At 45.1% G+C, this 27,352-nt stretch overlaps 1 protein-coding gene across 4 annotated transcripts in view; it reads left to right on the top strand.

Annotated features, from left to right (window-relative positions):
* MYO5B (myosin VB) overlaps positions 1–27,352 on the top strand; it is a 152,594-nt gene that overhangs the window by 38,512 nt on the left and 86,730 nt on the right. For all 4 annotated transcript variants that reach the window (XM_049794237.1, XM_049794235.1, XM_049794236.1 and 1 more), the window contains exons 5-10: positions 14,835–14,991; positions 17,948–18,091; positions 18,839–18,920; positions 23,064–23,171; positions 25,370–25,479; positions 27,063–27,328. In XM_049794237.1, coding sequence (XP_049650194.1) covers positions 14,835–14,991; positions 17,948–18,091; positions 18,839–18,920; positions 23,064–23,171; positions 25,370–25,479; positions 27,063–27,328 — 867 coding nt within the window. The remainder of the gene's footprint in view (positions 1–14,834; positions 14,992–17,947; positions 18,092–18,838; positions 18,921–23,063; positions 23,172–25,369; positions 25,480–27,062; positions 27,329–27,352) is intronic.

Here is a 27,352-nt window from a genome sequence, read left to right as displayed (position 1 = left end):
GTGTCTTGGCTTTAAGTAGTGAGTGAGGATGTGTTTCTAATCGAAGATGAGACAGATTTCAATCCAGAAATGCATCTGGAGGAGCATTGCCATGGATGGAGATCAGATGGATTGTACCCAAACTGACTCCAGCCTGCAATTCAAACCTCCTGCAAGTGCTTGTGCTTTGGGCAAAACCCTTTCGAGAAGAATTTAGAAATTTGGGGAGCTGCCTTTAGAAAGAGGAAGGCTTAGGACTGTGTCCTTGTTATGTGAATCCAGGCCTGAGCAGCAAGCTGCACCGTTCTTTTTAGAAGATGTCAGGGTTTTGCTGACCAGTGTGGACAGGACCCATGGATTTTCCTGGGCACACATCTAAAATATAAGGCAACGACTTGCTTTTCTCCTGAAGTCTGTGCTGGGAAGACTTGGTGCTTTCCCACATGCTTGCATATTTTTTGCAGGCGGTGGGCTAACCGACAGCTCTAGCCAGGGATGCTCGACTCTGCTTTCCCCCTTAACAGGGTAAATCTCCTTTTGACAGCTACCCATCTAATTCATAACTGCTGGCTGTGGATGGTAGGGAGTGCTCGGTTTGCCGGGGGACATGGAAAGAGCCACCTTCAAAGCTCTTAAACAAGATGCTTGCTGTTCAGCGCTGCTCTGGTACTTTCTGTCTTGGGCTGGTATTATGGTAATTGCAGGCTTTGGTACAAAAGAGGGATTCAAATGGGGCTGAGAGAAGATTGTAACATGGATTATAGGAATCCGCCTGGTTATTTGAAATGTGCCTTAAAATGTAGCACACCATATTTTAAATCTGAAAGCTTCTGGGTGGACACTGTGTTCTCCGCAGTTTGATCTGGGCTTTTCCCTCCGCGGTGCTGCAGGGAGAGTGGTGAAGCTCCTTAAGGAGGGTGTGTGGGTGGCGTTTTACGTGTGATGGATGGTAGTGCGTTGGAGAAAACTTTTTTGCCTTTTTTTTTTTTTAACTGAATTACTGACTCTGTGAGACACCTTGTATCGGCAGCTCTGCTTTAGGCAATGGGGGTGCACATGAGTGTGGAGGGACATGGGTACTTGGGTAGCTCAGCCATCAGGATGGAGGTCTGTGAGGATGTTAAACCTAAACCGGTGTGCAGAACCACCACTCTTCTTGCAGCTTTTAAAAGGTTGCATTATGTCTGGTGCATCCTATAGATCAGGAATAAAACTCAAACCTGCAATCTCAGAAGGTCAAATTTGCAATGTGACTGAGAACAGGAAACCACTCTCTGGCTAGCCTTCTGGGTTTCTTTATGTATCTATGTAAGTGTGTGCTTGTGTATGTATATGCATATATAGGCTTATATATTTTTTTTAAAATGGAATTATTCATTCTTAAACCAAATTAAATGCAAATCACATCATAGAAAAGTGAGAATAATAATAGACATGTGCATTCTGTTTGAATTTCTCTGTTTTTCTCTCAACAAGAGTGTCCTCAATGTAACTAAGAAAATGAAATGGGTAAAATGAGCTTTCTCTGTGGAAGACTGCTTGGAAACAGCTGATGTTATTTGTAATATCACTGAGCAAAAAGGTGCTGAGTACATAACTTGCTGGAGCCACTGAGCAGTCGTTGCCGTGTGAGCTTGTCCGTGTTCGGTGGAGTTTCATCGCCCAAGTTTCACGATGAGTGGTTTCATTTTCATGCTTTTATATGTGTCCATGGGATAATATTCGTGCCATTTGTGTGGCAGAGCAGAACTTTACAAGCTGACTCTCAGTAAACTGCTTCCTTGAGATCAGACACTGCACTGGGGTAATAAACCCTTCAAAAAAAAGCATTGCTGAGATGGGGCTTGAGACTTTTTTGGGGCCACAGGCAAATAGCGCAAACTTGGAGCAAGAGTGTGAGCGAGCTGATGGTGCTAGCTTTTCCCTTGCTGCGGGGTTTCAAGTTTCAGTGGTCCTCTGAGGGCAAACTTTTCATCCTTTTCATGAAGACCTGGATGAGGAAAGCTGCAAGGTGTGTCATGTTTTTATAGGACAAACAGAGTAAGGACATAATCAGGAAACATGAAGTCACCTTGAATAGCTCTTCTCCAGTGCAGAAGGCAAGGTCATATATAGATATTTAAAAAAAAAAAAAAAAAAAAAAAAATTTGCACACATATACAATATATTTTATATATAATATAAAATGCATAATATATGTATGTAATAAATATGTATATGTATATTTTAACTTTATTAGTGGCCCAGAGCACACTGGGAAGACTGGAAGTGGAGGTGACTGAATGCGATTGAGTAGATGGCAAGGAAAAAGGGCACAAAATGTAAGATTTCTCTCTTAAATGAGAAAAGTTGGAGGCAATTAGATTTTTAATTCTCTGGGCTTCTAGTATACCATTGCCATGTAGAGACAGGGTGCCAGGGCAGAACTTAAGACATTTGCTGGTGTGCAAGTGTTAGTGACGTTGTCCTGTGCTTTCTCGCTTGCCTTAAGCCAATAGAGTCCATGAGATGGGACTGGAGGCATCTTCACAGGTGGCTGTAAAACTCTGCTGGATCCTGTGTCCGGTGTTGTCCTGTCATCAGGAAATGCTAATTTAAAAGGAAAAAGAGTTGTGGGTGGGCTGGACAAGGGGCTGCAGAAGGTGAATAACAATATCCGATGCCTTTTTTTGGGGATAAAATAGTTCACAAAGCATCTGAATACCTACTATGATTTGGGCGTGCATTAAAACTCCCCTTTAAATGAAAGCTTTTCCCAAAGAGGATGCTTTGCAGACAGTTCTTTGCAGCACTTGCACGTAAAACAGCTTAAAAAAAGGCAAGTGATCAAGTTTGTATGTGACAGCCTCTAATTTTTACAGTGACCAGCTCTTTAGAAACTCCCTGCATACCCAGTGTGAGACTAAGCACACTCAGTTCATTGAAACAATATTGGTTTAGGCAAAACACACAGCATGGAGTTAATTTGCTCCAAGTGCCGCTACTGGCGGTGGTGGAGTCAAGTGTTGGGGTTGGTGGAAGGATGGATCATTTAGTGATTGCTGAGGCTGTGGGGTTCGAAGCAATTTGTGCTTTGGGACACACATTATCTGCAGGGCAATGCAACCATGTCCTCCTCTGGTTTTAGTGTCTGTCCTCCTGATAGTACCTGGTGATGTATGTTGGGTGTTGATGCCTTTTACACCTTTGGGTGTTGGAGAAGGCTTTTGCGCTCCTGAAAGTGGACTGAAAGCTTTGGGGGAACATCCAGGATTGCCTGGAGAGCCAGCACAGCCGCCGGCGCCCTGGCTGATTGCTTCTTGCTTTTCTTATAGAGAAACAAAAGATCCCTTGTGTGCCCAAATCCCAGTGGTGGCTCTAATTTCCTTGTGTGTCATTGCTCTGGGCAGAAGACTGGAGTCTAGCGAAAATTCCCCTTGAAACTTTGTATCTGCTGAAGTCAGCTCAACCAGCAGCTTTCCACACAGGAGCAGGGATTGTTTCTCACTTCTCGCCCTAACCCATGTTCCTCTTGATGAATATGCCCCATCAGTTGTTTCCAGCTCCGTGGAGGTGGCCGAATTTTGCATAGTGACTGTGCAACACCAGCTTCCCATTCCCAGCCTTTAGGAGCTTTAGTTAGATACTTAGTTTGATATTTCCCTTCGTGTCTGCAGCCCCATTTTTCTTCTCCCCAGCTATCCTCGACCAGCTCAGCTTGACAGTGCAGTCACTGTGTGTGGTCTCCAGATGCTGAATTGAGTCTATTAGGAAAATCACTGCAGTGTGCTACAGTAGCGAATATATTTGTGAGGTTTTTCTGTCTTTGGCCCCTGTCTCATCTTCCTTTTGTATGGGCTGGGTTCACTCTGGGTGCAGGACAGGACTTGCTAGTCCAAGTAAGGTTTCTTAATGCCTTTTTTTTTTTTTAAAAAAAAAAAGAATCATGCATCATACTTAATAAAATGGAATATTGAGCAGCCCTAGGTGGTAGAGGTATGTGGTATGAATAGCATTGCTGTGGGCAATGGGGCAGGAGAATGGGCCCTCCGAAGGTTGTCAAACATCTTTCAAAAATGGGAAGCAGGGAGTGAGGCGGTCTGCTCAAATTGTAAATCAAATGGCAAAAGCATTGTAAACTCGTTGCTCTATATTCTGTGTGTTTTCCAGTTAGCACATCTGGATCTTGCAACGGTAGCGACATTATATCATGTGTGGGCCTTTTAATTAGCATGACATAGCAGCAGTCCATGTCAGCTAATAAACACAAAATAAGTGCAATGATCAAACCGTACAGTGAAAAACATCTCCAGTAATAAAGGACTTGCAAAAGTCTACTAAGTGCATGAACTGGGTGAAGTGCCGTGCTCTTTATTCACTTGTGCATCCATCAGGCTGATGCTTTCACAGATGCATGATGTCTGCAAAGCTGTTCCATGTGGCCAGACAGAAATATCTTGATCTGATCCATGTATAACTGCTAAATTGGAAGTGCAGAACATTTTAACGTTCTGCCAGGAGCATGAAGGAGCTCTGCAAACCTTAACTGACCCTTGCAGTGTCGATGGGAAGGCAAGTGTTCTGGTAACCTGTTGATTAGACTGGCATTTCCTCCTTCCCAGTGTGAGGATCTCCTCGCAGTGTTGTTGATAGTTCTTGCAGAAGAAATAAAATAAGAAATGCAAGAGTGATTTGGTGGATGAGTTCAGCTTCTGTGTATCTGGGCTGCCGGTCTTGCCTGCGGCTCGGTGGGTACCGGATAACCCCTGGTGTCTGCAGTTCAAACCAGGGTCAGCATCTACTGTGTGATTCTGAATTTATAAGTTATATGGAAATAGCATGTCTTCGCTTTTCAGCCCCACTGCCGGCATGCTGTTTCTGGCACTAAATGCTCGAACACCTGGACTGCAGCCGGGTAACTCTAGTAGTGGCTTTCCATTTTTGTTGGAAGCTAATGCACCCAAGTCTTGCATTGCACTCTCAAAAGCATATGTCCAAGTGTAAAAAATCACTGCTTGCCTACACTAATAGGCAACACAAATGATCTGTGTCTTGCAGGGATAAAGGTGCCGGTGGGGCTGTACGTGACCATGACTGCTCTCTCTTTTGCTGTGGGGTGTGATGCTGGGGCTGGAAAAGAGCAGAAATTGCAGCATTGACCTTACCCATAGTCTAATAGAAGCAGGGAGGGGTATGGGCACAGTGGGGGACGTCCTTTGATAGCACTTCAAATTTCAAGCTTTACAAGAGGATTTAAAACCATACAATGAGAGAGCAGGTAGGAGTTAAAAGAGAGATTAACCCCTGACAGAGATGCAAGAGGAATTAGACTGGCACAATAAATAAGGCTGAATGCTGTGTTATATTAAAAGCAGGGAAGGGTTTAGGTCTCCTGGTGAATGAGGCTGGGTCGGGGGTTTTGTAGCAAGCTGTGGGGCTGATCTGTGCTGCAGCTCAGCAGGGCTTTTGCAGCAGGTGCCATCTCAAAAACTAAAGCTCTGGTCTAAAAAAAAAAGGGTCAGAAGGAAAAAAATCACTCAATATCCTTGCATTTGGGAAGGGGAGAAACTCAAGGGGATCTCTTCTGTTTAGAGTTAAAAGTGGGATAGGCAGAAGGGGAGAGGGTTTTGGAAGAGCTATCCAGTAAACATGCAGATGGTGGTGTTAGACCTTAGGGTTTGCAAAAGCAGCTAGATGTAACTTTTCCAGAGGTGATGTAAAGAAAAAAAAAAAAAAAGGGAGAGACCCCAGGTAACGTTTCCCAAGGACTGGAGGAGAGGCCCTGCTGTGGCAGAGGACAGAGATGCTCTGAGGATAAGTGGTCAACGAAATGATCCTTTTTTTTTTTTTTTAAGTTTCGTTTTTTTGTTTCTTCTGGGCAATTTGGGATGAGAATGATGCTATTTGCTCACAGCTTTAATCATAAACGAGACAGCCCTTATAGAAAAATCATAAATACTCTTAATGGGACAGCACTGGCATGGGAGAGCTTAAGGTACAGAAAGATCAGTGCCTGACTAAGAGTAATGATTGAGTGTGTGAAATATCACTGACTTGGAAGGAGTCGTAATAGGCTACTTCAGACAAGTTATTGCTGCTGCGATGCAGGAGAACTGTTGGAACTCTGAGGTATGAAAGCTGTAACACCAAATATCATTAAACATTGAAAATGGTGTTTGCGAGCATCATAATTACATCAGAACACAAAGACTTGCGATTGCCCTTGCCCATCTCCCAGCCACTGCTTGCTGTCCCACATCATCAGTGAAATTCTGGAGACCTGAGGAAGGAAAACTTGCAGCTTGTGCCCAAAAGTCAACAGTCCCACTCATTTCTGAAAATCTCTTTCTGGGGTTTTCCTAATGTATATCAACTGTAAATAATTAGATTGTAGTGTAGGAGTTTTACAAGCATCAGCGGCTAATGGTGGTTGAGGTGATGAAGTCTGTAGGAAGGACCTTCTTTCTGGGACTGCCATGGGGTGGAAGAGCAACTGACTTGTCCTCCTGGTGCCCACAGAGCTGAACTGCTGGGGGTAGCATTTCACAAGCTTGGGGAGAAGAAAACTGGCATGATTCTTGCCCTTATGTGATGCTTTTTGGGAGGACACAGTACAAAGCCTTCTCCATCTGCAGGGCTGCAGTGCTCCACAGGGGCCAGCTCCTTGCGGGTGGCTTGGGTCGGAGGCAGGGATGCTCTGTGGTGCGATCCCAGCGCAGAAAAGAGCATCAGGGTGCCAGAGAGCCGATAAAATTGGCCGGGTGCGTGTTTCGCTCTCGTTAGAAACGGCATACAAAAGAATTGCTGACCTCGTTTTAGTGTGGCTGAGGAGCTGTGTTCTTCCCCAACGGGGTATGCAAAGCATAAATCCTGGGAGAAGGTCGTCCTTCCTGCTTACCCTCAGGAATTGGTGGAAAGACTGGAGACAGCTCAGCATTTTGCAGAAACTTTGAGTATGCAGAATTTTCTTTGCTATTGAAGGGGCATTTCCAGCCGGCTGCACAAAGCAGTCCAGGGAGAAAGTACCTTAATGAGCTGGGACCAGTGGGACTCCCACTGCTCTCACAGGAGGAGTAACTCAACTCAGCACCGCATAAAAGCGCTCTGACCTCTGCAAAGACATCTTAATTTGCACAGTGGTATTTGATCTCAGCGTTAGAAACGTCAGATTGATATGCGTGTTAAATAGTGTTGTACAGAGGAAAGGTAACGCTTTGTGCTGCTGGTGACCGCTGCAGAAGATAAGGTTAATTTGCACGGTACCTGTTCTTTGAGCATCGTGCTGCATGCTCATCCTCTTCCATTCAGGGCCAAACTGGTACTTTTAGGCTTTTTTCCAGCAACTGAGAGATTCAAGCCCATATTTTCTCTCTGGCTTCTTGCTAAAACCCAGGTGTGTGTGAGCAAATAGGCTCCGAAGCTGCACAGGATGGACCTGGTGGGTACATCATCCTTGATGCATCTCCATGAGTAAGACCCTGGACGGGCTGTGCATAATCTAACATCCCCCAGAGACACCTGCAACAGCTGAGTGAAGTTGCACCAGAATTTGGGCTTGCTGAAGTGGGATATTGCTGTTTTCTTTCTCTAGTTTGTTGCATTAAGGTGCAATGTTATCTTTACAGTTGCGATGGTACCAGGATGGGTAAGCTCTGGGACGGTTCTGGCCAAAATTTATTTTGGAGCTGTGGTGTGGCCCATGTAGGTGTAGGTTGTTGGTGAAAAAATTCGTTCTTCTCTGCCATCAGTATAAGCCACCCTATAAAAAGAATTATCTACCGGGGGGGGGGGGGGGGGGGGGAGGGGAGGGGAGGAGGAGGGAGAGGAAAATAAAAAAGTTGTATAGGGTAATCTATGCTATTTATGAAAGATACAGTGTAAAAAGGACCCAGATGAATATATAACACTTGAAAAGCCATCCTTATGTTGCTGCTGGCTTCAACAGCTGCGGCATAAAACATGCATTTGCAGCAGACATTTGATAATGCAAACAGAAAGCATGCCTTTAAACACTCTTGTTTGACTGGACACTAAATAATCTCTCCTTGGGTTTCTTTGAGGGAGAATTCCAACTACCCCAAAGTTGTGTTTTCGTATTGGCGTTGACTGGCGACACCAGGCGTGGTATTCTAAAAACCCAAATTAAAGCCAATGAGTAAAACAAGCTACTGCTGCTCTCAGCAGCGATGCTGCTCCAAATTCCAGTTATCCCACTGAAATGGGAATAATTCCTGGCTTCGGAGGCCATTTCAGAGGCAGCTCTTCTTCATGTTACAACGCTGCAACGCTCTGATTTTTATCTTCACAGTGCGCAACTTCTGTTTATTCATTTGAAGGCAGAATTAGACAAGTCTCAGATTTTTTTTCATCGCTGTCATTAGCACTTGAGGGGATGCAATTCAGTGGTAATCAAATTATTGCATTTTTATATATTGCTAACAACACAATGCAATAGCTATGCTCAATTTTAGCCTGTGCAGCACTGTCAGCACAGAAGCGTATTAGAGGCTGTTGTGCATCAGGGCTTTATGGGTGTTCTCGTTGTGGTCAGGCTAGATTCAAACTACAGTACTTAAAGCATTTTTAATCTTCAGATTGCTTTATGAACACTAATCCTCCAAGCATCCTGAAAGAAGTAGGTTAAATATGATTTCCACGGTGGAGAGACTCATTGACTTGTTCCACAACGCTGCGAATTAGTGTCGGATCTAGGATTATAGCTGGCGTGACCCCTGATAATTATTCACAGGGTCTGGCTCTGCCTTCATTTGCTTCAGATATTTTCCTCTCCGAGCAGCTGCGGTTTTACTGCAACTGGTTTTGCTCTCACTACGGAGATCAGGATGAAGTTGTGCAGTAGTTTGCTTAAGCTGCTGCTGCTAGTGATGGTTTTCTGAAGAAATGACTATGAAAACAAGTCCTATAAGTTCTAGGTCCCTTCTCATGGCTTTACTGCTTTTAAAGAAAGCTGACTTTGGAAAAATTCTGACTGTGATTTATGTCTGAAGAACCCCTCCTTTCAAGCAGTGTTGGTGAAGGCTAAGGATCTTGGATGTATACATGTGCACTGAGATGTCCCCTGCCTCTTCTTGACAGACAGAGGGGTGGTGGGAACCATGAGTGTCCTTGGGATCAACCCCTTCTTTATTGCCGTGGCTTGACTATCCCCTTTCCTGCAGTGAGGAGTTTCCAGGGATGTTCATCCCTGATTTAATCAGATAAATTGATAGGAAATCATATATTACAATGACTAATGATATTGCCAGGCTGAGAACTGCATACGGAAACACTGAGCAGTGTCTCATCTCTGATTGTTCTGATGCAACAAAAATGGGTGCAACTTTTAGTACAGTTGGAGAGCTGTGTCCAGATGTGCAGGCTTGAAGTTTGGACATTTCTACATACCTTTCCCAGGCTGTTTGGATGTACCTCTGAGGGTAGCGGTATTCTCTGCATTGCTGTAGGTGAAGGACTGACTGCTTAAACAAGCAGGGAAATCTGTTGCCTTGATGCAAAGGCTGGTGATTAGCAGCTAGTCCTAATCAGTGCAGATATCTGTTTGAAGTGCCCTTTCTCTTTGTAGACAACTGACTTTTTTTTTTTTTTTTTTTTTTTTTTTTTTTTTTTTTTTTTTGCCTCGGGCAGCACCTTTAGATGTTGCCTTTATAAAAAAAACAAAAACCAAAAACTGATACCTACTAGACTTTCAGACTAGATATAAGGAAGAAATGTTTTACGATGAGGGTGGTGAGACACTGGAGGAGGTTGCCCAGAGAGGCGGTGGATGCCCCATCCCTGGGAACATTCCAGGTCAGGTTAGATGGGGCTCTGAGCAACCTGATCTAGTGGAAGATGTCCCTGCTCATGGCAGGGGGGTTGGACTAGATGACCTTTAGAGGTCCCTTCCAACCCAAACTATTCTATGATTCTGTGATATTTTTCACATGTTGTGAAAACTCCAGTGACTGCCTTATTTGTTTTGCTGGGCTGGGTGCCTCACCCCCCATCTCTTGATGTGCGTGTGGCCAAGGGTGAGAGTCTTGATGGGTATTGCTCATAACATAACAAATGTCTGCAAAAAAAGAGAGGTGTTACCTGCATAGCAGATTATGAACAGGTATTACTGCTTGAAGAGGGCGTGCTGAAATAGTAAAGTGAAGCAAAATGTTCAGATTGCACAGACAGGCGGCAGTCCATATGCTTTATCAGATGCCACCAACACTTGCAGCCCTTAACTTTGGAGATGCTCTTGCCCCTCGCATTGAAGAAATAATCCTGGACTTTGTTCTGGTTGGACTTCTGTGCCTTGATGGTTTTGTAAGCGTCCCTGATGGATGGAGGCTGTAGCTGAGATCACGGTGTTAGTTTTCCAGGCTGTGGGTCATCTTGGAAAGCTGCTCTAAGTGAAGAAACAAATGTTCTGGAAACCCGTGGAGCTGAAGGTTGGGGAGTTGCCTCTTTGAGTGCCTCATACCTAGGTTTGAGCTATAGCAGTGGCATGTGGTAGGAACAGCATCTTCAGCCATCGTTGAAGCCTACTCCCCATTGCATGCCCTGCATTGCTGGACGAGCGTGAACATGTTGTGCGCTGGCATGTGTGCATCACGTGAGCCGTTTGCCACGGGGAGAAGAGCACTGATGTACATACGTCGTAGCAGCATAACAAGCTTTGGTGACAGCCGCGAGGTGCACAGGAGCCACATAAGCCCCAAGAGAAGATGTGACAGCATTGCCATGCTGCATCAGAGCTGGTATTCACCCATAACATTTCATTTTATCCAGGCTTTATTTTCATAATAATTTTCCTCTGTGCTGATGCTGCCAAAACTGACTGTATTTCAAGCAGCCATGTTGCATACTGTGCCTGAGTCCTGCCTGGTTTTAACCATTTCTGCTCACTGAGCAGCCTCTTTGCTACCAGCCACTCCGTGGCATTCATCTGTCTTTCCCTGCTGGCACCAATGGCTGGTAAACTTGTACATTGAAGAAGGGAAAGTCTCTGTAGTCTTTATTCCTTAAGTTGGAAAAGGTATGTCTGAACATGCATATTCCACCAGAAAAAACAACAGAAGAGACACATCATTGCAAATGCAGGAGCTTGAGTGGCCTTGCTATCTTGCTTGGAAGCCAGCAGCTTTCTTTTTATTTTATTAATATAATACAACTCCAGAAGTTTTCTTCTGCTGTGGAGAACCCACTTGGCCCATTTTGTGTAGCAGCACATCAGCCATTAGGACAAATTCTTGAGAAACTCCGGAAAAATGTGACCTGGCAGAGTGGCTGCAATATCAGTAAATGCCATTGGCTGTGGTTTTTATCACTAGATTTAGTGTCTTTTGGAGAACAATGGTACTTTTGAAAAGAGACAAGCCAGAGGGAGGGATAAACCACTCAGGATGCCACATAAAAGGCAGTTTGTGATGGGACCTGAAGCCTGCAGAGACTGTGGGTCTAGAGAGCTCCTCGGATGGGCTCCCTCGTGGGTTGGTCTCTGCCTCCTCCAGCCAGGCACAACCCAAGCTGATATGGAGAAGTTAGGAAAGAGGTCAAAATTGGTAATGAGAGGTCTTAATTATGAATCTTAGAAAAAAAACCCCAACAAACCAGGTTACAAAATATTACCATGTAGCAGTGCTGACTGGATGCCAAGTAATGCATGCTTCGTCTTTTTGGAACTTTATTGGCTTCGTTCAACTGAAGACTCTCTCCCAGGCTGGTGTAGCTTTCAACTTCTGGCTTAAAGAAAAAAGTGGGGGGAAATGTTTCCTGAAACTTGCCGCTTGGGCAGTACCTGTCATGCTGAGAAGGGTGAGAAGCAATAATTCTCAAGTAACTTTTAGGCAAGTGTAGCTCTAGGCCAAGCCACCTTTGAATTTGCAGAGTTCCTTTTGCAGGGCCAGTACTTGCTGGCAGAGGTCTCGGTTGTTGCCTCTTTCTTCTGCTTTTCCCTCGCCTCCGATGAAGGATAGTCCGTTCATCCGTGCTTGCAGGCCATGCCAAAGCCTCTCTGTCTGCTCCTTCCCTTGTAGCTGACAGGAGTTTTACGCATTGCGTCCTACTGATGGCCGTCGTGGGAAGTTCACTGTTGGAGCTCAGCAAGTGGCTGTCCATGAAGATGATCAAAGCAGATGTGAAACTTCTTATCTACTTTCACCAGAGATAAACCATGATAAATTACCGCAATCGCCTGTCCTGGGGACTTATACAGCATGCTTCTGGTTTTGGTGCTTAGTGTTCCTTCCCCACTTTGGAGCTGGTACTGTTTTTTCTCCATTGGGTTCACGTGTCTGATGGCTCGTGCTACAAAAAGAGCTTCATCACACACCCGTAGAAGTCTAAAGGTGTGAGACTGGCGTGTTGGCAGCCCAGTGCCCGGATCCTGCCAGTTGGCTGCCTGTGGGAGAGTCAAGGATAGCTTTGCCAACATGTGCGGAGGGCATGCAGCCGTGACTTAGCAAGTGAGATGCGCAGGCTGTCCCCACCTGGGATGAGTCACTGGGAACACCAGCTCCGGGTTGTTGGCTGCCTGGGTGAGGTTGTGCTCTGTTCACGGCCGGTATTTCTGCATTAACTACTTGATAGCTGGAGCGGTTAGAGGTTCCTCTTGCCTTCCTGTTGGTGGATGCCCAGGAGAGCCGTAGAGCTAGCCAGGGATGGATTAAGAAGTACTTTATGAATCGATCCCTGAAAAATATCAGCACGGCTGGAAATTAGCTCAGCAGTCCTCTCCTGCTAGATGTATTTGAAAGTTGTGGTTTGCACCAAAATACTACGTTTGACTTGACTGAGGGTTTTTTACAAACCAATTATTTTGAGCCTAGAAGGAGTTAAGATGTATATGCCTGACAGTGGAGGAAAGTAATGGTGTGGTGTTGCAGCATGTATGTATTTTTGTTGGAAGTCTAAGACTGGTATATGGCAATCATTTAGCTTCTGTTCTCATCTCTCGCTGGTATAAACTTGAACTGAGTATCTTAAATTGAAATGCATTTTTATGGTGTTTCCTGATGTCAAGAGAACTGCAAGGTGTAAATTTATTGTTGTACTCATATATAGGATTTTGTGTGCCTGCACTCAGCTGTGATTCATGAAAGCTGGGCAGAGTCCGGGAGGTTTAATTTGATCTTATTTAAAAACACACTCAATTACATACTTACAGCTTACCCCAATAGCTCTGATATTTTGGGAGCTTATATTAAATCCTGCAGTGAAAACTCACTCCTTCCCAAAGTCCATGGCCAAATTGCAGAGTTGCTGGGTTTGCCACATACCAGCAATGCCTTGGGGAGCAGATCCCACTGCAGCAGAGGCACTTGCTCCCGGTGCCGGCAGATCTTTGCCTGGAGGGATGTAGTTCTCCTGAAAATTAGTTCCTCTTACTGCCTTGGCACTTTCTCTGCCTTGCAGCTCAAGCACATTAAACGGATTAATTATTGGGACTTATCTAGTGGGTACCATGTTGTGCACCTGTGGTGGGAAGGACTGGCTATTTTAATACAGCTGTGATGACTTGTGCAAGTATTTTTTTATGTGAATGATTAATTTTGCAAGTAGAAAAAGGCATTTGGATGACTCCTGTGCTCCATGCAAGACTCAAAAGCTACATAAGTTGATGCACCTTCAACTTCCCCATGCTAAGTCCTGTGCTCTGTAGGTATCTGATGGTCTGTGCTAGTTCTGATGGCAGCAGAGCTACTCCTGCGACCCAGCACCAGCCTGGGCATGGGGCATCAGTGGCTGCTCCACCACGGCTGGAAAAAGGTTTGCCTCAGCCCCTCAGTGCCAGGATGATGCTTCCCACTCCTGCAAAGCATTTTCGTACATGCAGATAAAAAGGTCCGGTGTATATTTGCTTGAATTCTGTTATCCTGGTGCTGGTACACCTGTATCCTTTTGTAAGCAAATACGGTGTGTGCTTGGGGAGGGTAAGGCTGTCTGATCCATCTATTAATGAGCAAGTCCTTCTTAAAAACTATTTTGGTTTGCAAATTTTCAGGAGCTGAACAAACTTTGCTTAGTGACGTCTACCAGGAATTGCTTTTAAACTCTTTATCCTTTTTTTTCTTACCCCTTGGTCCCAGAAGTACCTCTGCACTTTGTAGCAGTGATTACAATTTGGCAGGATTTGGGGATGAATAGATGGTGTGAGTCTGATGTCAGAGATGTGCTTTGTATTATTGTTGTCAAAGATTTAACCACATGTTGGGATATGTGTGAAAATAGTGATATTCATATAACTGCATAGAGAACCAAATTACTTCTGCTGTTTCCTAATTTTAGGGTGCTTGATTACACACTTCAATATTTTTAACATATTTTGAGTGTAGAGGAACCTTTCTGGGTGGGTATCTATGTTTTAATAGCTCAGCAATGGGCTACTCGAGCAAGTTTCACAACTAATTGCCCATGTTTTGTGGAGCAAAATCTCAAATGCTTGAGTGAAGGTGTTGGAGGGAAACGTTAAATATATAGTATTAGAAGCTGATATTTAGCCAATGCCTGCTAATAGTTCTCCAGACAAATGTCAAACAGCAGAGGTTTGTTATTGCGGTGTGGAAGGAATGAGCTTCCCAATGCTGGGCTACGGGCTCAAGCAAGCAGCAGTGCTTCATGCAGGCGTTCATCTCCCGCTGTCTCTGCAAGTCCTTAGAGATATTCTGGAGACGTTCAGTGTGTCCTTTATGTTTTAGCTGAGATGTATCACAATTGTGTATTATTTGGTAGAATCTGGAATAAGCCCAGCATCCATAACATAGGTGGTAACAAGGTGAGGGAGACAGAGACATGTCAAGATGGAGGATTGTTGTGTGATGTGAACGACCTGTTAACAAGAAAATGGATTATCTTACAAAAGCTTTTATTCTCTGCCGCAACAGGGATGAGAAGAACCAGTCCATCATCGTGAGTGGTGAGTCAGGTGCTGGAAAGACTGTCTCTGCCAAATATGCCATGCGCTTCTTTGCAACTGTTGGTGGTTCTGCCAGTGACACCAACATTGAAGCCAAAGTCCTTGCATCGAGCCCAATTATGGAGGTAAAAGCTGCATAATTTCCTTTGTCCTTCTTGCAGTGATCATTGTGTTTCTCCAGAAGTCATGAAAACAGTGAGAGCCATAGGGGCTTGTGAGCCAGACCTGATTTGCAGCCTCACATCAGCAGTGAGCTGGACTGAAAATGCAGAAATACACTGACAGCCTCCATTTAGCCCACCCCAATTGCTCCTGTGTTTAATGGTCTTGAAGCTGAGCCTGTGCATCCCCAACACAGCTCCAGGAGCTGGGCTTTGACCAGGGTCTTGAGCAGAGAGCCCGAGTGGTGCTGCTGGCACCTTTAGTGTTTTATCATCTTCATCTTCCTCCTCCTTTTGCCACTACACGGTACCTCCTAATCTTCTTTAATTGTATAGGCATGAAATAGAAAGGGATTACTTAATCTGTTTGAGGTATTTCAATGCAGTTTTATTTTTGTTAGTTTTCTGTTGCTGTCAATCATACAGGGGAATAACAAGTCCCATCATAGGGAAATCCCTGATCTGAAGGAAAAAATTTCCTTTTATAAACATAAAAGAAAGGGAAAAAGCAGCTTAGTTTTGGTGCATTGTGGGCAGATGGTGAAAATAAATGTCTCTGTGCCTAAATCCCATTTTCCAAACACATTTTGGAGTCAGAATGTCTTAAGTTGTAAAATATCCAAGACAGCATGAAGACAAGATTTGGGCTTTTCCAAAGTCAGTTAAGCACTTTGGACATGTGTGACTTTCTCTTAAAGGCAGGAGCTAGCAGGGCAGCTGTAGTTGAGCCCAGCGTTGTTCTGCGCTTATCCTTAAGCTTGGCTTAACCTGCAGGGAGGCTTCCTACTGCAGCGCATCATGGCCAAATTGTCTAGTAGACATGGAGGTGGTGGCTGATCCAGGGTGAAAACCAAGCGCACCCCAGCCCAAGAGGCAGCACGTGTGGTCTAGCATATTGCTGCCTGATGCGGACTGCAAGCTGGAATAGTAAAACAAGTGATGGTGCAGACCAGCAGTAAGAAAAAACACGCAGGTGTATGGCTGGCAGAGGACACTCAATGATCTGCTGCTGTGTGGGTTTCATGCTGTTTTACTCCTTTCCTTATCCATCTCCTGTGCCTCTGTGAAATGTAGCTGCAATACCTGGGAACACTTAAAAGCATCCAAGGAAAAATTCATAGTGCACACTGTTCTCCTATATGACCCCATAATTTTATTGCTCTAATTTTCTTGCCTGTGTTCAGTTCTGGATGTAATTTCTAAGTGCTGGGCTGGGGAACCTGTCTGTCTTTACTGGAAATTAATGAGAACGTTGCCCATGCAAAAAACCATAAAAGAGAATTGCCTGGTTTGCAAAAAGCCTAAAGATAAAGTGTGAAGATGGAGTAGTGGGATGTGTGTGTTGTGAAATAGTTCTCAGTGCTGAGGTGCGCTGTGTTTGATGCATGGGATGTATGTATATCCCTGCTGAGACATGGGGCAGGTATCTCTGCTTTATAGACAAGGAATCGAAGCACATGAGATAAGATGATGATGGTATTCTGGATGTTCAATTCGGCATGCAAAATATCTAGTAGTAGTGTTTGTTGTAGCAGTTTGTGAACTCCTTATTTCCCTGGGAAATGGGCATTGGGCTCTGGGCAGAAATGAAGTGTGTGTGCTCTGCCTCTGCCCTGCTGCTTTTACGTATGGTCTGGGATGTGTGCTGGAAGGTTGGAGGTGGGATGTGGGGGCTGTGGAGGTTCTGGGAGCACCGTAAGCAATGGGGAAGGGGGAGCTGTGATAAAGGGGTAAATAAATCGGCTTTGTGGGAAGGAGGTGCATTAGCTAGCAGAGGAGTTGGGTTGGTGGTGGATGGATAGGGCAGGGAGCAGGCAGGGCTTGCTCTGGGTGTGATGCTGAGGCCATCGTGCCTGGGATCTCTCAACCCTTGATGGAGAGGTGGAGCAGCCGAGAGGGTAGGCAGCAAGGAGCAACTTTGCATGTGCAACAGCCTCTTTGGTGTAGGCAGCACCGTACTGCACAGAGTAATTCCCTGGGGAGTCCACTACATGCAACTGGAGGCATCAGGTCCTATGATTAAAAGTTTTGGATAGCATCAATGTGATGCTACAGGTAACACTGTGATTATTGCTAAGCGTACATGCTTGGTGTGTTCCCCAAGAGCTGTGCCGTAGGTAGAGGCAGTCTGCAAGGAGAGCCTGGGAAAGGCAGCCAGCCTTTGAGAGGTGCCCGAGGGCTCTTTCCTGTACATGTCCATTCCCTTCCATCACTTCTCCTGTGCTTGCTTGAGGCTCGTGATCTCAGGACCGGGGAATGGTGGTAGAAAATAAAGCTCGTGTAGCTGTGAAGTAGAATATTGTCTTTCTCTGGTCCTCTTGCATCATGAGTTGCTCCTTTGGCTGCTCGATGGATTCTCATCTTTTCAGTGCTGCACCTCTGATTGTTGCACATGGGCTGGATTCCCTCCTCTCCCTTCTGCCGCTGTGTGTGGCAGCATTACCTGACTGGGAGGTGACAGGTGGGTGCTGGAGAGGCACAGAGGGACTCTGGCCGTGTCACCAAAGCTATGGACCAAAGCCGAAACACCTGGAGACAGATTGCAGCTGGTTCCCTCCCTCTCACAGGGCTTCATTGCTCATGTCTCCTCCAAGAAAGCTGCCAGTGTTGACTTGTGAACAAAGGTGGGGGCATTCTGTAAGGCAAAACAGGAGTGCTGTTGGGATGTAGATGATCTAATCGCTGTACAAATACTTATTGCTGTTCATGTGCATTTTTCTTCCATAAAAATTCTGGAGACACCGCGTTTTCGGTGAAGAGTCCTCCCCAAAGTCACATCATTGCTCTGCCTTCTGTATTTGGGAAGGGGTTTCCCTCAAATCATCCCATGACTGTTTATGTAACACTGATTACAAATTTAAATGTTTAAAAACTTTTAAAAAATAAATGAAAAATTAATGTTTAATTTTGTTTTATGCAGGCAATTGGAAATGCTAAAACAACGAGGAATGACAACAGCAGTCGCTTTGGGAAATACATTCAGATTGGCTTTGATAAAAGATACCACATCATTGGTGCCAACATGAGGACATATCTGTTGGAAAAATCACGAGTTGTATTCCAGGTGAGGAGTTGTGCTTTTTTCCTTCTTTTTTTTTTTTCCTTTGGATGCTGTACTCTGGGAATTTAACAGTCTGGGTGTTTTCTGTGGATTAAAAAAATAGCTTTAAAAGTAGCTTTTCTGGAGGACACAGCTTCCAGACATGTCCTTCAGGCTCAGTCTTTTGCAGTTGTTCTTGATGATACCAACCTAATGAAACTCATTCTGGAGGAATATGTACCTGGGAGGCTTGTTAGTTGGTCTCTGGTTGTTCCCTCCATCTGTCTGAGGCTGGAGCCCTGAGCAGGGACCACTACTTCTGGCCTGGCTGCTAGGCAGGGATGGAAAGCCTTTCTCTGGGCATTTGCTGAGATTTTTACTGAACCTTATTAAAAGCCAGGAAGAATAAATCTCAGGCAACAGTCTTCAGTTTTGAAGATGGAGGAGAGGCAGGAGAAGGGCTGAGGAGGCTGACGGCCCTGCCACAGCACATCCTGTGGGTTTCTTCTGCAGGGCTCGGGACAAGCTTTCTTGGTTTGTGCTATTTCCTTTGCAGGATGGGCAATGTATATTGGTCAGGACAAGGCTTGACACCTCCTTTTTCCCAGGTGGCAAAAGGTCCCTGTCTTCTGGGTGACACTGAGAGATTCTTGGTGGTGGGAAGCAGGGGATGGGGTCAGGGTGGCCCTGGGCTCAGTGAGCACTGGGCTGAGGGTGGGAGCACTCCTGTAACCTCTTCGTGCCTCCGGTAACTTGGCGTTTTCCCCGTAGGCAGAGGACGAGCGCAACTACCACATCTTCTATCAGCTTTGTGCCTCAGCGAGTCTTCCAGAATTCAAAGACCTTGGACTAAGTAAGTACTTCTACCTCCCTGTGCACTGGCAGCTGCTCCCTAGGTGTGATGGCAACAGGAAAACATGGTGGGGTTAGAAATGCAGGTCATTGGTGAGGTTATGTGTGCCTGCTCAGTGGGAGGAGGGAAAGGCAGATGAGCTTGAAGGGCTGCTTCTCCCCAGCGGTGCACAGGTTTGCTCATGCCATCTCCGGGGATGTGGCACCTTGGATGAGACACCAGCCCTTGTCGCCTCTGCTGGGCAGCAGCTTGCTGAATGAAGTGCATGAAGTTTGTGATGCGCACCGGTCAGTGCTGTTAGGCTCCTGCAAGTGCTGCTGGTGGGTAGGAGCTGTTGCTAGTGGTTAGCCATGGTGGAAGCCTGTGTAAGTTGTAGAAATTCCCTGCAGAACCACAGTGAACCACATGCTGTGGTAGATGCCAGCTGATGCAGGGAGATTGTGTGTTAACATTGTACGAAACTTGCATAAAGATCTGTCTTTTTAAGTGAAGTGTGAGTATGGCTTGATCTGGCCAGGCTCTTGGCAGGAGCAGTTGTTTCCTTTGAATCCATTATATTTTTTCAATGGTTAACTCCTGGGATATATTCGAACTTGGTTTTTTTTCCCAGGATTTGCAGCAAAACCTTTGTAAGACACCTGAATAAGACACTTTTCACTTGCAGCAGGGGGTGCAGAGATGTGGTATAATTAATTTTTCATCTCGAATATTTGCTGTTGCTTAAAAAGAGAAGTGAGGCTTAAAACATGCTTTTAAGTATTTAAAATGGGGAGCAAGGGAGGTTGTGATCCCAGCGCAGAACATTTTGCTGCTGCAGAGTCGCACAGAGATTTCCATCGTGGCTACAGAGAAGTGGTAGATGGAGAGAGAGGCTTTCAGTTTCTGGGTAATTCTGGACTTGTTTTAATGACTTTTTACATCACTGTAAGCACGTTGGTCGCACTTACTGAGTGCTGGTGCTGAAATGGAAACACTCCTGTTCTTGTCCTGTTGTCACCAGTAAGCCTCGGTGCATTATCCAACTGTAGTCCATAGTCTGCCCAGTGACACCAAACCACACAACCCCATCTGCGAGTTTGCTAAGGCATAAGATAACTTCTGAGACCGTCTAGGTGTAACCATAACGTTGGTCCCAGTACACCAGGGTGGGAGGTGAAGGCTTTGCATGATTCACTGTGCACCAGCCATAGTGTGAAACCTGGCTCCGCAGGTCAAGGCTTGTGATGGGCCTGGGACTCCTTTTGGCCTCTAAGGGTCCCAAAATGATGTTCCTCTGAAAGTGACTTCCCAGCTATTGCCAAAGAGCCTGTGTTTGGTCCTGTTGCATGTTCACATGACCTCAGAGCACATCTCTGAGCACTTACAAGAGTTTCTGCAGTGGGGTTACGTGCTTCATTTTTGCAAAGATACCCTGAGTAATGTGGTTGTCCACTGGCATCTTAACATTCAGAAATAAATTATTTCAAGCCAGTCTGGGAGACAAGTTGATATTGGAGAGCTGCAGCTGTGAAACCACCTTTCCCTTCCTGGGAACATGTGGATCAGAGGAAGTTATCAGAGTTGTTCAACTTGGCTCTCTAAAAGCGTCGTCTGTATTTGTGGTGACTGGTAATAGTGAAGGCTGAGAGCTCTAGGCTCTCCTGGTGCATCACCCAGGACATCTTTATTCTGTTGTCACTGTGACTCTCGACTTCAGTGTCTCAAGGGAGACTGCGTAATGGCAACAGCTGGCGGTGTAGGAGCAGGTGGGTGCCTGGGCCCTTAGCTCATGGGGAAGCCTTCTTGGGTCATTTCTAATCAAAATTTGATGTTGTCAGTGTGTGTCAGTCTCCAGCTGCACTCTTCCGTGGTGTTTGTGCATTTGCTGTATCACAGCATGCACAGGTATCCATACAGCCTGCTACTTGTGCATTTGGGTGAAATGCAACAACGGAAAAAGAAATGATTCTTTCTGAAGTTAAAGGTGTGTATCTTTGGTGTTTCCTACACTGTCACCTTGCAACAGCTTAAAAATACCTCCCTGAAATGTTTTTGTAGCTGGCAGATGTGGCGCTGCTCACATGCTCGGCAGGGATGGGATGGCTTCTGGGGATGGGGACGTGGGTGCCGTGAGCTGCTTTTGTTGGGGTGAACCAGGCTCTGCCCTGACCTGTTGAATTACCAGTGCTGGGCAATTTTCTTTGAGTGCAGATGTGTGCCATTCACTCATGTTTCTTTCTTTTGAGGGTTCTTTTTCGATACCAACTTTGCATCAGATTTACTAGCCTGTATTTCAAGATGACTAGTGAAACCCCAGATTTATTTACTCAAATGAGATGTATCTTACCTACCAGTCAACCTTATCTTCCCAAGGCTTATACAAAACAAGGGGTATCTTGATGTGAAAATCCACGTTTTATTAGACAGAGTAGAATGTATATTTTTCCATATCAAAAGTAGGAGCTGTTGTTTCTTCTTTGGGTCTTGCACATGCAAAGAATTGTTGTTACTCTCTTTTATATAGCAAAATGCTGGAAAACAAAGAGTCTCTAAACTTAGGTGAGCCCTGCAGGGCAAACCAGTAAGTGTTGGCTCTTCAGCTGGAGTGATCCTGAAGGCTTGATTTTAAACTAGAAAGTAAATATTTGACTTAAAATGCAGGCGTTCGTGTGCAACGCAGTGCCTTTCAAAGTGTGGTGTCTTAACTTGATACCTGGGCAATGGTGCAAAGCAGGAATATGTTTTATTTGTTTGCAGTGGATCAAAGGGTTTCTGTGGTTATTAAAATCATTGCACGCATACTGAAATGTAAGTATTGGAGTCAGTTATACCAGAGATGACTTGAGGCAGAAACAGATCCCAGTGTGGATGGTTAAAATTGGAGGCTGATGTCCTGGTCCCATCAACTACTGCCAGCCCTGGATGCATTTTGCAGGGTGACATGCAGCGACATCAAGTTGTTAATGTGATGTGCTCCATCACGAGCTGGGTGAGCTCCTGTTGTGCTGGGGCGACCAGGATGGTCACTGGCTCTCTGACCTCAATCAGCATTTTGTGCCCCTTGTTGCCAATGCTCCAGCAACGAGCAGGGTTACTGAAACCTCTAGTTCCCAGGGCTTTGTATGCCAAAAAGAATGAAATGTTTTTCCTGTAAGAAAGTTGTCCTGAAAGTACAGCTAATGCAAAAGCCTGTGGGAGGGCTGGGAAGGGATGAGGACCTTCTGGTGGCAATGTGAGTCAAAGAAAGTACAGATTGCATGATTTTAAAGGTTACCAGCAGGCTGATGTGGAACGCACAGTAGGCTGTATTTCTCATTATTTTCATGATACTTGGATAATATGTTTGTGAGCGTTAATGATCTTTCTGAGCTTTTCTTGGCAAGTCACTCCTACCTGGTTTGAAATGAGCTGAAGCTGGTGCTGAGAACTGATTCTGGGTGGGATGGGGAGGCTGTCCACCTCCTGGGCTCCCCCAGCCCTCCCTGGGGCCAAGCCTGCTCTGGCTCTGCCAGGACTCAGCCTGGCAGCCTTGGGCACATACCTTAATGGTTTTGACATCAAATAACCCATTGTTTTAAGGAGAGGCGATTGCATGTGAAGCTTTTTAACGTGGATGTAAGTCTTGCGATCTCTTCTTGTTGTGTCTGCATTTGAAATGCCTCTTGGTCTCCATAGGATTTAACTTTGCGTTGTCCTGAGATAACTTTGCTAAAGCACAGATGCTTAAATGGTGTAATGCTGGCACCGTGAGCATTTCTCCATTCCCTTTGCTCTGTGGATTTAAGGCGTTATGTGGGAAGGGTGTTAAAATGTCTGAATTGGTCACAGGTATTTAAAACAGGATAGAAAAAAATGAAAGTAATAACCTCAGTATTTGAAGTAATATGCACCTGTGCAACAGAGCAGTTATTTGAATCCCAAATATAACACAGCTCTGCCCTGGTTGAACTTGCTTTGCATGGGGAAGGGGTTTAATCCCTGCAAGAAATAGTTACAGTCATAGTTATCGAGGTTATACTTCATCCATTTCTAAGTAAACTATGGTTGAAAGGAGATGGGTGCTTTTTGGGGATGGTCAGGGTGGGGGACAGGGACCATCCTAGTGCATGCTCTGGAAAGCTACTGCTTGCTGATGCATTTCTTCTGGTTTTTTTCCTTTCCTAGCATGTGCCGAAGACTTTTTCTACACTTCTCAGGGAGGTGACACGTCTATCGATGGCGTGGACGATGCTGATGACTTTGAGAAAACCAGGCATGCCTTCACCCTGCTTGGTAAGGGCTTGCTCTGCTTGGAGCCTTCCCAGCAGAAGTCTCTTGCAAACGTTTTCAGCCTGAATTATATGACCCTCCTGTAACACTAAGAGGTATAAATCCATGTTCCTATTGACCTAGTTGGCTTTATCTTGTTCTTTACTATGAGCTGCAGCAGTGTCTCTCACAGCTATCTGCAAAGCAGCAGTGAAATAGAGGAGGATGCTGAATTTACGCGAAACCTAAATAAACCATTCTGGAGTCAAAGGTGTGCTGCAGCTTTGACTTGCTATTTTTTACCCTATTTACAAGCAGGAACACTGCTATTACTCTGCAGTTCAATCTGTATTTACGTTGAAGGTGATGTCACTTCTCAGACCATCGCAGTATTGTACCAAGTAGCTGATTCCTAGGAATGATGAGCTGAGTACATCCCTGCTGTGCAGAGTCCACGTTTGCATGGCCAGCTGCAAAATCTACTGCTGCAATAACCACCTGTTCATGCTGCAGTTGAGCAGTGCTGTAGCGTGCCTGCAGCAGTGACTGTTTGAAAGGAAAACCAATTTTTGCAGGTGAAAACTTCCCCAGTTTATGAATATTTATCTGAAACCAGGTTTTTAAATTCTCTTAAGTGTTGGTGCCTTCCAGTGCTTTTCATTTGTTGGGAGAGGAGCTCGTGATGTTCACAGCCAGCTGTGAAATCCCCCCCAGCAGCTGTATCGCAGCCACTGTGCTGTGCCAGCAGTGAGCATGGGGATTCATTTCAAGTGTTATGACTGCAAGTGTTTCCCCCAAATTTTCCTCTTTGTGTTTTAGATGGGCTCGATCTGTTTTCCTTCAGGGTGACAGCAGGGTCTTTACCCTCCTCTTGTCCGGCTGCTGTGACTTCTGTTAACTACTTAAAAAAAAACAAACAAAAAATTATTCCACTGGTTGCTCCAAACTTGCCCACAGGACTGTAATCCCCAGGGAACTCTCTCCCCATCCCCTTGTAACGTGTAGTCTCTCTTTGGTCCCCTTCTCTGCCTCCCCAAGCAGACCCCCTGTCTCCTTGCTGGTCCCTGTGGAGCACTGTGCAAGCATCTTCCTCTGCTGCCAATTTGATGATGTTTTCCTGCTCTTCACATGGTTCCTCTGGCCCTGCATTTCCTCATTTTCCTTCAGTGTTTCCCAGCTCTGTCTGCTTCCGTTTAGGGCCTGGTGAAATTGCTGCTACAGTTTCTAGTCTTGCCTTTTTATGTGTAACAAGGAGAAGTCAGATTTATCTGCAAATCCCCACGCTAGCCAGGCTTAACTCCAATTAAGAGTGCCAAGTAACAGCAGAGCATTGCTCCTTTTAGTAACCTTGAAACATTTCTCACTGTGCTGATAACAGAAAAGTCCCAAGAGAGAGAAAGGGAAGCTCTTGATAATTCAAAAACCAGCAGGTGATGGCTCAGACCTTGGGTGGATAATTAGGACACCAGCACTGAACACAAAAGGGACACAGAAGCCCAGTTGGGATGTGAAAATGCAAGATATGGCAAGAAAGCTGTGTGCAAGCTGCTGCTGAGCAAAGCTCCTGCTGGGAATGCCTGCAAAAGCCTGCCAGAAAAATATATAAAGCAATAACATCTTACACCCCCAGTGAAGACCCACAATGCGTAGCTCCTATTGAGTCAATGAGGACCGTAAGACAGAGCTCCACATCACCTCCCTGGTGACTTGCTGTATCCAGCTGTAGTACCAGTCTGGAGGCGTTGTGCATCATGTGCACACCTTTAATTTTCTCTTCTGTTTGTGGGATGCCGGCAATAAGTTGTAATTTCTGTGCTTCGGTTGTCAGCAAGATCTCACTGTTTGACTACTATCTCAGAGAAGCGACTCCTTGTTCTATAAAAGCCTCAGAGCCCTTATAGCTTTGATCCCATTTGATCATTATGGAGTAGCATCCTTGGTTTCATGTGCGTGAACAGTAGTCTTAAACCCATCTGTGATAAAATTGCTTTGATGAAACCATTAGGGCTAAAGAAATAACATAAGGAGCTCCTCTCGCAGTATCCACTGTCATTTTTGAGTGATGACTTTTCTGAGAGTTTATGATGAGTTTATTGTGAGCTGTGATAACTCTGAAAACCAACAGCCCGGGAAGGAAATCAAGCACCACAAACTTTTTCAAATAAAATGAAAATTGCAGTTTGTTTTCTGTTGAGACAATCAAATATCAATTTTTCCCATAGGAGTGAAGGAGTCTCATCAGACAACCATTTTTAGGATAATTGCTGCCATTCTGCACCTAGGGAACTTGGAAATCCAAGCGGAAAGAGACGGTGATGCCTGTAGCGTATCGGTAAGTCACTAGCAAGAGTGGGGCACGTGGGGAGCTTTGTATGCTCATAAATTGGGCCACGTTGGATGTGTTGAGCTTCGCAGCAGTATTCTTTGGTAGAAAGCCCTTTTCCTCCTGGTTTTCTTTGCTTTTTTCAAAAGCATATCATGATTTTCTGGTTGCTTTATTTTTCCTGGAAGACTGCATTATTTCTTCTCTTTAGCCAGCCTATAAGCTAGGTGATTCAAAGGTCTCTTACCATCTTAAGTCCCGACCCATCTTTAACTTTTCTGCTTTCTTAAAAGACTTGGTGCACAGAATATTGGGGGAACGGTGACTCCCACCAGCAGAATGTGTGATGCTCTACAACTGCTTTGCTACATGCAAAGCCATGAGGCTGCTGCTTGTAATGTGGCCATCTAGTATCCAAAGGAGCACTGCACAGTTAATTAGCAAGAATAAGTAAATCTAAAGATGCCTTAGTGGTCGTTTTTCTGTGTGTGTTTAGGGAGGAAAAAAAGGGATAATATGCAAAATACTGTCCTGTCAATTACATTGCATCCCAGACTGGGTCATTTGTTCCTAATCAAAGTATTAAAATGGGTTCTGCACACGCTTTTAGTGGTACCTTTGAGATAATGTGGTGTGCGATTAGTTAGGTGCTGGGGGCAATTTGCTTGATATTTGGCAACATGAATATGTGAAAGTGGTCTGCTCCGACAGTGTTGAGTTCTGTAATGGAGTTCATTTGTTTAATTACCTTCAGATGTAATTGCATGGTATTACATCAATTCTGTTATGACTTTGAAACCATGGTCAAAAAGGTATCACAGCAATAAAGCATCCTAGATGTCCTTTAAAATGCATTTTACTCTCTGTCCCCAAACCTGTCCAGCTTCTGTACGTGCACGTGTATAACTGGAAACAATTTACTTCCTTTAGATGTGTATTATTACACTGAGGAAAGGGAAATTGATTTCTCATTGTCCAGAAGGCAGTGCCTGCTATCTTACCATGATAGAGACTCAGAACTGCCTTGTCTTAGTTTGAGGGGGTAAAAATACAATCCACTAGAGAAAATGAAGTTCACATTTCATTTTATTGATTATGCAAAACACAAGCCCTTCTGGTAATGCACATTTTGCAAGTTTATTATTCAAAATGGAGTTAGTTTGTAAAAGGCATGGTGTAATGGCATGCCCTAAGCTTTAACTTAAAGCTTAAGCAAGGTTGCGCTGAAGGAGTGTGTAGCTGCAGCTCAAGGAGGAGTAAAGTGGAGAGTGCTCTTTCCCATTAGCAGTCACTGTGGAAATGCGTTGTTTATGAACATTGAGACCTTAAGGCTAGCCAGAGCAGAGCAAAGCCATGGGGTGTACCACCGTTCAGAGCTCCATGTGAGCAGTTTCATCCATGTCCGTGAAGACTAGTGCAACTGGATGAGTGCTCATTGCTTTTCTGTTTCCTATCAACCACAGAGAAACACGGTATTTCCCTAGATAGTTACGAAACGCTGTTAATTTCTTGCACTGATCTGGGAACTCGGTGTTAAAACTCCCATTTTGGAGTGATACCAACCTGCTAACTTTGCTTCTCGTTACCCCCAGAGCGAGGATGAGCACTTGAACAATTTCTGCGGCTTGCTGGGAGTGGAGCACAGCCAGATGCAGCACTGGCTTTGCCATCGCAAGCTCGTCACCACGTCTGAGACCTACGTGAAGAGCATGTCTGTGCAGCAAGTGGTGAACGCCAGGAATGCCCTGGCCAAGCACATCTATGCCCGGCTCTTCAACTGGATCGTGCAGCACATCAACAAGGCCCTGCACACCACCGTCAAGCAGCACTCCTTCATTGGCGTGCTCGATATCTATGGGTAGGCACGCTTTCTGCTTTTAAG

Source organism: Accipiter gentilis, chromosome Z, assembly GCF_929443795.1.
Source record: "Accipiter gentilis chromosome Z, bAccGen1.1, whole genome shotgun sequence".
Classification (NCBI taxonomy): Eukaryota; Metazoa; Chordata; class Aves; order Accipitriformes; family Accipitridae; genus Astur; species Astur gentilis.
The sequence above is the reverse complement of the archived record's forward strand: the minus strand, read 5'-3'. Positions and strand labels throughout refer to the sequence as shown.